This window comes from Oncorhynchus keta, unplaced genomic scaffold, assembly GCF_023373465.1.
Source record: "Oncorhynchus keta strain PuntledgeMale-10-30-2019 unplaced genomic scaffold, Oket_V2 Un_contig_10686_pilon_pilon, whole genome shotgun sequence".
NCBI classification, from domain to species: Eukaryota; Metazoa; Chordata; class Actinopteri; order Salmoniformes; family Salmonidae; genus Oncorhynchus; species Oncorhynchus keta.
In genome coordinates, this window is record NW_026277173.1 from 114,821 (window position 1) to 125,000 (window position 10,180).

At 51.4% G+C, this 10,180-nt stretch overlaps 1 protein-coding gene across 1 annotated transcript in view; it reads right to left on the reverse strand.

Moving 5' to 3' along the window:
• Window positions 1–373: 373 nt before the first annotated feature.
• pgm2 (phosphoglucomutase 2) overlaps window positions 374–10,180 on the reverse strand; it is a 47,167-nt gene continuing 37,360 nt past the window's right edge. Inside the window, exons 10-13 of the mRNA XM_052500464.1 lie at window positions 7,753–7,882; window positions 7,334–7,529; window positions 5,686–5,819; window positions 374–922 (exon numbers count right to left, since the gene is read on the reverse strand). Coding sequence (XP_052356424.1) covers window positions 820–922; window positions 5,686–5,819; window positions 7,334–7,529; window positions 7,753–7,882 — 563 coding nt within the window. The 3' untranslated portion in view covers window positions 374–819. The remainder of the gene's footprint in view (window positions 923–5,685; window positions 5,820–7,333; window positions 7,530–7,752; window positions 7,883–10,180) is intronic.

Sequence of the window (10,180 nt, forward strand, 5' to 3'; positions counted from 1 at the left end):
TTTTCATTCATTTGTAATAAAATGTTCAATTTATTTCCCCCTACCACTTTTGAGAGAATATTTTTGTGTAGATTGTTAACCGAGAAAAATGACAATTCAATACATTTTATTTTACTCTTTGTAACAACAAAATGTGTAAAAAGTCCAAAAGAGGGTGTGAATACCTTCTGAAGGCACTAATATACACAACAACTGAAGTATTTTATTCATTATTAGTATTTTATTAACGTGTGAATAAATGATGGTTATTAAGTGATCTACAGTACTGGACAGTCACTACCATCATGTATACACAACAACTGAAGTATTCTATTCATGTGATGTAATAAATTATATAGTATTTTATTAATTATCTACAGTACTGGACAGTCACTACCATCATGGGACTTTTATTAGTTGTTTTGCTCAGTGTTACAGCATTCAACACACACAAAGGGCATTTAATATAAAAATAAATGAATAAAATTATAATAAGTCATCCAAACAGAAAATCCAGAAAGCATTAATCACACAGCATTGGTAGTCGGCCTGGAACGCACCCATTCTAGAATGTGTGTGTGTGATGTGTGAGTTGTAGAATGTGTGTGAGTTGTAGAATGTGTGTGAGTTCTAGAATGTGTGTGAGTTGTAGAATGTGCGTGAGTTGTAGAATGTGTGTGAGTTCTAGAATGTGTGTGAGTTGTAGAATGTGTGTGAGTTCTAGAATGTGTGTGAGTTCTAGAATGTGTGTGAGTTCTGGAAGAAGAATGTCTGAAAGGGAATCTTGATCAGGAAGTCAAACCAGCGCGGGTCTTTGTGTTTACAAGCCACTGATGTCTGCTACTCAGGCTTGGACAGCAGGTTATTCTTCTGGGGCTGGAAGAAGTCCTCTACGATGGCAGTAACCAGGTCATCTAACTCCTTCTGTAAACCTTTAACATCACTGAAACACAGAGAGAGATGGAGGAGGAGAGAGATGGAGGAGGAGAGAGATGGAGGGAGGAGAGAGAGATGGAGGGAGGAGAGAGAGATGGAGAGAGGAGAGAGAGATGGAGAGAGGAGAGAGAGATGGAGAGAGGAGGAGAGAGATGGAGAGAGGAGGAGAGAGATGGAGGAGAGAGATGGAGAGAGAGATGGAGAGAATAGGAGAGAGGTGGAGAGAGGAGGAGAGAGATGGAGGGAGAGGAGGAGAGAGATGGAGGGAGGAGGAGAGAGATGGAGGGAGGAGGAGAGAGATGGAGGGAGGAGAGAGAGATGGAGGGAGGAGAGAGAGATGGAGAGAGGAGGAGAGACGGAGAGAGGATGGAGAGAGGAGAGAGATGAAGGAGAGAGATGGGGAGAGGAGAGAGAGATGGAGGGAGGAGAGAGATGAAGGAGAGAGATGGAGAGAGAGATGGAGAGAATAGGAGAGAGGTGGAGAGAGGAGGAGAGAGATGGAGGGAGGAGGAGAGAGATGGGGGAGGAGGAGAGAGATGGAGGGAGGAGGAGAGAGATGGAGGGAGGAGGAGAGATGGGAGAGAGGAGAGAGATGGAGAGATGGAGAGATGGAGGGAGGAGGAGAGAGATGGAGGGAGGAGGAGAGAGATGAAGGGAGGAGGAGAGAGATGAAGGGAGGAGGAGAGAGATGGAGGGAGGAGGAGAGAGATAGAGGGATGGAGGGAGGAGGAGAGAGATGGAGGGAGGAGGAGAGAGATGGAGGGAGGAGGAGAGAGATGGAGGGAGGAGGAGAGAGATGGAGGGAGGAGGAGAGATGGAGAGAGGAGGAGAGAGATGGAGAGATGGAGAGAGGAGGAGAGAGATGGAGGGAGGAGGAGAGAGATGGAGAGAGGAGGAGAGAGATGGAGAGAGGAGGAGAGAGATGGAGGGAGGAGGAGAGAGATGGAGGGAGGAGGAGAGAGATGGAGGGAGGAGGAGAGAGATGGAGGGAGGAGGAGAGAGATGGAGGGGGAGGAGGAGAGAGATGGAGGGAGGAGGAGAGAGATGGAGGGAGGAGGAGAGAGATGGAGGGAGGAGGAGAGAGATGGAGGGAGGAGGAGAGAGAGATGGAGGAGGAGAGAGAGATGGAGGAGAGAGAGAGATGGAGGAGGAGAGAGAGATGGAGGAGGAGAGAGATGGAGGGAGGAGGAGAGATGGAGGGAGGAGGAGAGAGATGGAGGGAGGAGGAGAGAGATGGAGGGAGGAGGAGAGAGATGGAGGGAGGAGGAGAGAGATGGAGGGAGGAGGAGAGAGATGGAGGGAGGAGGAGAGAGATGGAGGGAGGAGGAGAGAGATGGAGGGAGGAGGAGAGAGATGGAGGGAGGAGGAGAGAGATGGAGGGAGGAGGAGAGAGATGGAGGGAGGAGGGAGAGAGGATTAGAGATGGAGGGAGGAGGAGAGAGGATTAGAGAGATGGAGGAGGAGAGAGAGATGGAGGAGAGATGGAGGAGAGATGGAGGGAGGAGAGAGAGATGGAGGGAGGAGGAAAGAGAGGGAGATGGAGGAGAGAGAGATGGAGGGAGGACGAAAGTGAGAGATGGAGGAGAGATGGAGGGAGGAGGAAAGAGAGAGATGGGAGGGAGGGGGATGGAAAGAGTTAAGTTTCACATCTGCTAGAGCACTGCTGTGTGTGTTTTATACCTGTTGCCGGGGGCAGCACACAGCTCAGTGTAGTATATAGTGTGTTTATACCTGTTGCCGGGGGCAGCACACAGCTCAGTGTAGTATATAGTGTGTTTATACCTGTTGCCGGGGGCAGCACACAGCTCAGTGTAGTATATAGTGTGTTTATACCTGTTGCCGGGGGCAGCACACAGCTCAGTGTAGTATATAGTGTGTTTATACCTGTTGCCGGGGGCAGCACACAGCTCAGTGTAGTATATAGTGTGTTTATACCTGTTGCCGGGGGCAGCACACAGCTCAGTGTAGTATATAGTGTGTTTATACCTGTTGAGGGGGCAGCACACAGCTCAGTGTAGTATATAGTGTGTTTATACCTGTTGCCGGGGGCAGCACACAGCTCAGTGTAGTATATAGTGTGTTTATACCTGTTGTCGGGGGGCAGCACACAGCTCAGTGTAGTATATAGTGTGTTTATACCTGTTGCGGGGGCAGCACACAGCTCAGTGTAGTATATAGTGTGTTTATACCTGTTGCGGGGCAGCACACAGCTCAGTGTCGTATATAGTGTGTTTATACCTGTTGTCGGGGCAGCACACAGCTCAGTGTAGTATATAGTGTGTTTATACCTGTTGTCGGGGCAGCACACAGCTCAGTGTAGTATATAGTGTGTTTATACCTGTTGCCGGGGGCAGCACACAGCTCAGTGTAGTATATAGTGTGTTTATACCTGTTGCCGGGGGCAGCACACAGCTCAGTGTAGTATATAGTGTGTTTATACCTGTTGCCGGGGGCAGCACACAGCTCAGTGTAGTATATAGTGTGTTTATACCTGTTGCCGGGGGCAGCACACAGCTCAGTGTAGTATATAGTGTGTTTATACCTGTTGCCGGGGGCAGCACACAGCTCAGTGTAGTATATAGTGTGTTTATACCTGTTGCCGGGGGCAGCACACAGCTCAGTGTAGTATATAGTGTGTTTATACCTGTTGCCGGGGGCAGCACACAGCTCAGTGTAGTATATAGTGTGTTTATACCTGTTGCGGGGGCAGCACACAGCTCAGTGTAGTATATAGTGTGTTTATACCTGTTGCCGGGGCAGCACACAGCTCAGTGTAGTATATAGTGTGTTTATACCTGTTGCCGGGGGCAGCACACAGCTCAGTGTAGTATATAGTGTGTTTATACCTGTTGCCGGGGGCAGCACACAGCTCAGTGTAGTATATAGTGTGTTTATACCTGTTGCCGGGGGCACACACAGCTCAGTGTAGTATATAGTGTGTTTATACCTGTTGCGGGGGGGCAGCACACAGCTCAGTGTAGTATATAGTGTGTTTATACCTGTTGCCGGGGGCAGCACACAGCTCAGTGTAGTATATAGTGTGTTTATACCTGTTGCCGGGGGCAGCACACAGCTCAGTGTAGTATATAGTGTGTTTATACCTGTTGCCGGGGGCAGCACACAGCTCAGTGTAGTATATAGTGTGTTTATACCTGTTGCCGGGGGCAGCACACAGCTCAGTGTAGTATATAGTGTGTTTATACCTGTTGCCGGGGGCAGCACACAGCTCAGTGTAGTATATAGTGTGTTTATACCTGTTGCCGGGGGCAGCACACAGCTCAGTGTAGTATATAGTGTGTTTATACCTGTTGCCGGGGGCAGCACACAGCTCAGTGTAGTATATAGTGTGTTTATACCTGTTGCCGGGGGCAGCACACAGCTCAGTGTAGTATATAGTGTGTTTATACCTGTTGCCGGGGGCAGCACACAGCTCAGTGTAGTATATAGTGTGTTTATACCTGTTGCCGGGGGAAACACACAGCTCAGTGTAGTATATAGTGTGTTTATACCTGTTGCCGGGGGCAGCACACAGCTCAGTGTAGTATATAGTGTGTTTATACCTGTTGCCGGGGGCAGCACACAGCTCAGTGTAGTATATAGTGTGTTTATACCTGTTGCCGGGGGCAGCACACAGCTCAGTGTAGTATATAGTGTGTTTATACCTGTTGCCGGGGGCAGCACACAGCTCAGTGTAGTATATAGTGTGTTTATACCTGTTGCCGGGGGCAGCACACAGCTCAGTGTAGTATATAGTGTGTTTATACCTGTTGCCGGGGGCAGCACACAGCTCAGTGTAGTATATAGTGTGTTTATACCTGTTGCCGGGGCAGCACACAGCTCAGTGTAGTATATAGTGTGTTTATACCTGTTGCCGGGGCAGCACACAGCTCAGTGTAGTATATAGTGTGTTTATACCTGTTGCGGGGGCAGCACACAGCTCAGTGTAGTATATAGTGTGTTTATACCTGTTGCCGGGGCAGCACACAGCTCAGTGTAGTATATAGTGTGTTTATACCTGTTGCCGGGGGCAGCACACAGCTCAGTGTAGTATATAGTGTGTTTATACCTGTTGCCGGGGCAGCACACAGCTCAGTGTAGTATATAGTGTGTTTATACCTGTTGCCGGGGGCAGCACACAGCTCAGTGTAGTATATAGTGTGTTTATACCTGTTGCCGGGGCAGCACACAGCTCAGTGTAGTATATAGTGTGTTTATACCTGTTGCGGGGGCAACACACAGCTCAGTGTAGTATATAGTGTGTTTATACCTGTTGCCGGGGCAGCACACAGCTCAGTGTAGTATATAGTGTGTTTATACCTGTTGCCGGGGCAGCACACAGCTCAGTGTAGTATATAGTGTGTTTATACCTGTTGTCGGGGCAGCACACAGCTCAGTGTAGTATATAGTGTGTTTATACCTGTTGCCGGGGCAACACACAGCTCAGTGTAGTATATAGTGTGTTTATACCTGTTGCCGGGGCAGCACACAGCTCAGTGTAGTATATAGTGTGTTTATACCTGTTGCCGGGGGCAGCACACAGCTCAGTGTAGTATATAGTGTGTTTATACCTGTTGCGGGGAAACACACAGCTCAGTGTAGTATATAGTGTGTTTATACCTGTTGCCGGGGGCAGCACACAGCTCAGTGTAGTATATAGTGTGTTTATACCTGTTGCCGGGGGCAGCACACAGCTCAGTGTAGTATATAGTGTGTTTATACCTGTTGCCGGGGGCAACACACAGCTCAGTGTAGTATATAGTGTGTTTATACCTGTTGCCGGGGGCAGCACACAGCTCAGTGTAGTACTTGATCTTGGGTTCCGTTCCGCTGGTCCTCATGGTGGCCACGCCCCCGTTAGAGAAACTAAACGTGATCATCTGACTACTGGGGGAGGAGGGGAGGACCTGGGGGGGAGAGATTAAAGGAGACCATCTGACTACTAGTGGAGGAGGGGAGGTGGAGGGAGAGAGAGATCGAGGCAGGTAAAGAGAGCGAGGGAGGTAGAGAAAGAGCGAGGGAGGTGTGGAGAGAGAGCCAGGGAGGTAGAGAGAGAGCCAGGGAGGTGGAGAGAGAGAGCCAGGGAGGTAGAGAGAGAGCGCTGGTCCTCAGAGGTAGAGAGAGAGCCAGGGAGGTAGAGAGAGAGCCAGGGAGGTAGAGAGAGAGCTGAGGGAGGAGGGGAGAGGAGAGGAGAGATTAAAGGAGAGAGAGAGCGAGGGAGGGAGAGAGAGAGAGGAGCGAGGGAGGTAGAGAGAGGTAGAGAGAGAGAGCCAGGGAGGTAGAGAGAGAGAGCCAGGGAGGTAGAGAGAGAGAGGAGGGTGGAGAGAGAGCCAGGGAGGTAGAGAGAGAGCCAGGGAGGAGAGAGAGAGAGCCAGGGAGGTGGAGAGAGAGCGAGGGAGGTAGAGAAAGAGCGAGGAGGGTGAGAGAGAGCCAGGGAGGAGAGAGAGAGCCAGGGAGGTAGAGAGAGAGAGCGAGGGAGGTGGAGAGAGAGCGAGGAGGAGAGAGAGAGCGAGGGAGGTAGAGAGAGAGCGAGGAGGTAGAGAGAGAGCGAGGGAGGTAGAGAGAGAGCGAGGGAGGTAGAGAGAGAGCCAGGGAGGTAGAGAGAGAGAGCGAGGGAGGTAGAGAGAGAGAGCGAGGGAGGTAGAGAGAGAGAGCGAGGGAGGTAGAGAGAGAGAGCGAGGGAGGTAGAGAGAGAGCGAGGGAGGTAGAGAGAGAGTAGAGGAGGTAGAGAGAGAGAGCGAGGGAGGTAGAGAGAGAGAGAGAGAGGGAGGTAGAGAGAGAGAGGGAGGTAGAGAGAGAGAGAGCGAGGGAGGTAGAGAGAGAGAGAGCGAGGGAGGTAGAGAGAGAGAGAGCGAGGTAGAGAGAGAGAGTAGGGAGGTAGAGAGAGAGAGCGAGGGAGGTAGAGAGAGAGAGTGGGAGGTAGAGAGAGAGAGCGTGGGAGAGAGAGAGCGGGAGGTAGAGAGAGAGCGTGGGAGGTAGAGAGAGAGCGTGGGAGGAGAGAGAGAGCGTGGGAGGTAGAGAGAGCGTGGGAGGTAGAGAGAGAGAGAGGAGGGAGGTAGAGAGAGGAGGGAGAGAGAGAGAGCGAGGGAGGTAGAGAGAGAGAGCGAGGGAGGTAGAGAGAGAGCGAGGGAGGTAGAGAGAGAGCGTGGGAGGTAGAGAGAGAGCGAGGGAGGTAGAGAGAGAGAGCGAGGGAGAGAGAGAGCGAGGGAGGTAGAGAGAGAGCGAGGAGGAGAGATAGAGAGCGAGGAGGAGAGAGAGAGAGAGCGAGGGAGTTAGAGAGAGAGAGCGAGGGAGGTAGAGAGAGAGAGCGAGGGAGGTAGAGAGAGAGAGCGTGGGAGGTAGAGAGAGAGAGCGTGGGAGGTAGAGAGAGCGAGGGAGGTAGAGAGAGCGAGGGAGGATGAGCGGGTGTTTATCTCCTCACAGCCTTGTTGTCCGCCTGGCTGCTGTCGTATCCAGTAGTGAGGTCTCGTACAGCGGTGATGGCGACGCCTCCACACTGCCTGGGGTACGACACATCCTCCTGGTTGCCGTAGTGACGCAGCCGGTCAAACATGGCTCGGATCACTTCCTGGTCGTGACAGATGAAGTAGGAGTTCTTAGTGATGTGGTACCCATACCTGGAGGGGAGGAGGGGAGAGAGAGAGGGGGGGGGAGAGGAGAGGTGGTGAGGTGAGGTGTGTGTGTGTGTGTGTGTGTGTGTGTGTGAGACCCACTCCTCGTAGACGCAGTGAGTTGTTGTGACAGTGTGTGTGTGTGGTGTGTTGTTGTGACAGTGTGTGTCTGCGTGAGGTGTGTGTGTGTGTGTGTGTGTGTGTGTGTGTGTGTGTGTGTGAGACCCACTCCTCGTAGACAGCAGTGAGTTGTTGTGACAGCGTGGTGTTCTTCGCGGCCAGGTATGATGTCATCTCCCCAGCGATGGCTGCCGCACTGACACCATCTTTATCCAGCACGGCAGAACCACACATGTACCCTGCAACACAACGAGGGGCGAGAGGAGGGGCACAGGAAGTCATGTAAACCCCACTAAACCATCGTCTGGCTGGTCTAGTGGAGGAGGGGCACAGGAAGTCATTTAAACCCCACTAAACCATCGTCTGGCTGGTCTAGAGGTGGAGGGCACAGGAAGTCATGTAAACCCCACTAAACCATCGTCTGGCTGGTCTAGAGGAGGACACAGGAAGTCATTTAAACCCCACTAAACCATCGTCTGGCTGGTCTAGTGGAGGACACAGGAAGTCATTTAAACCCCACTAAACCATCGTCTGGCTGGTCTAGTGGTGGAGACAGGAAGTCATTTAAACCCCACTAAACCATCGTCTGGCTGGTCTAGTGGAGGACACAGGAAGTCATTTAAACCCCACTAAACCATCGTCTGGCTGGTCTAGTGGAGGGACACAGGAAGTCATTTAAACCCCACTAAACCATCGTCTGGCTGGTCTAGTGGTGGAGGACACAGGAAGTCATTTAAACCCCACTAAACCATCGTCTGGCTGGTCTAGTGGAGGACACAGGAAGTCATTTAAACCCCACTAAACCATCGTCTGGCTGGTCTAGTGGAGGACACAGGAAGTCATTTAAACCCCACTAAACCATCGTCTGGCTGGTCTAGTGGAGGACACAGGAAGTCATGTAAACCCCACTAAACCATCGTCTGGCTGGTCTAGTGGAGGACACAGGAAGTCATGTAAACCCCACTAAACCATCGTCTGGCTGGTCTAGTGGAGGACACAGGAAGTCATTTAAACCCCACTAAACCATCGTCTGGCTGGTCTAGTGGAGGACACAGGAAGTCATTTAAACCCCACTAAACCATCGTCTGGCTGGTCTAGTGGTGGAGGACACAGGAAGTCATTTAAACCCCACTAAACCATCGTCTGGCTGGTCTAGTGGTGGAGGACACAGGAAGTCATGTAAACCCCACTAAACCATCGTCTGGCTGGTCTAGTGGTGGAGGACACAGGAAGTCATTTAAACCCCACTAAACCATCGTCTGGCTGGTCTAGTGGTGGAGGACACAGGAAGTCATTTAAACCCCACTAAACCATCGTCTGGCTGGTCTAGTGGTGGAGGACACAGGAAGTCATTTAAACCCCACTAAACCATCGTCTGGCTGGTCTAGTGGTGGAGGACACAGGAAGTCATTTAAACCCCACTAAACCATCGTCTGGCTGGTCTAGTGGTGGAGGACACAGGAAGTCATGTAAACCCCACTAAACCATCGTCTGGCTGGTCTAGTGGTGGAGGACACAGGAAGTCATGTAAACCCCACTAAACCATCGTCTGGCTGGTCTAGTGGTGGAGGACACAGGAAGTCATGTAAACCCCACTAAACCATCGTCTGGCTGGTCTAGTGGAGGACACAGGAAGTCATGTAAACCCCACTAAACCATCGTCTGGCTGGTCTAGTGGTGGACACAGGAAGTCTCCCCCAGTAAACCATGGTCTGGCTGGTCCAGTGGAGGACACAGGGTCTGGCTCCCCATAGTCTGGCTCAGTGGGAGGGTCTGGCTCCCCACCATAGTCTGGGCTCCCCAGTGGGGGTCTGGCCAGACCCTCCTGGTCACCCTATTGGGGAGCCAGACCCACCCTGGCTCTAGTGGAGGGGGGTCTGGCGCCACAATATGTAGGGGGGGACCTATGGGGGGGGCCACCCAGTTTACCTCAATTACTGGGTACAGCTTGTGTGTGTGTGTGTGTGTGTGTGTGTGTGTGTGTGTGTGTGTGTGTGTGTGTGTGTGTGTGTGTGTGTGTGTGTGTGTGTGTGTGTGTGTGTGTGTGTGTGTGTGTGTGTGTGTGTGTGTGTGTGTGTGTGTGTGTGTGTGTGTGTGTGTGTGTGTGTGTGTGTGTGTGTGTGTGTGTGTGTGTGTGTAGTCTGGTGTGTGTAGTCAGGTGTGTGTAGTGTGTGTGTAGTGTGTGTAGTCTGGTGTGTGTGTGTAGTGTGTGTGTGTGTGTAGTGTAGTGTGTAGTGTGTGTGTAGTGTGTGTGTGTGTGTGTGTGTGTGTACCTATAGCCTCCTCGAAGGCGAACAGAACCATCTTGTTCTGGTCCAGCAGCTCTCTGGCTCTGTGTGTGTAGTCTGGTGTGTGTAGTGTGTGTAGTGTGTGTGTGTGTAGTGTGTGTGTGTGTGTGTGTGTGTGTGTGTGTGTGTGTGTGTGTGTGTGTGTGTGTGTACCTATAGCCTCCTCGAAGGCGAACAGAACCATCTTGTTCTGGTCCAGCAGCTCTCTGGCTCTGTGTGTGTAGTGTGTGTGTAGTGTAGTGTGTGTGT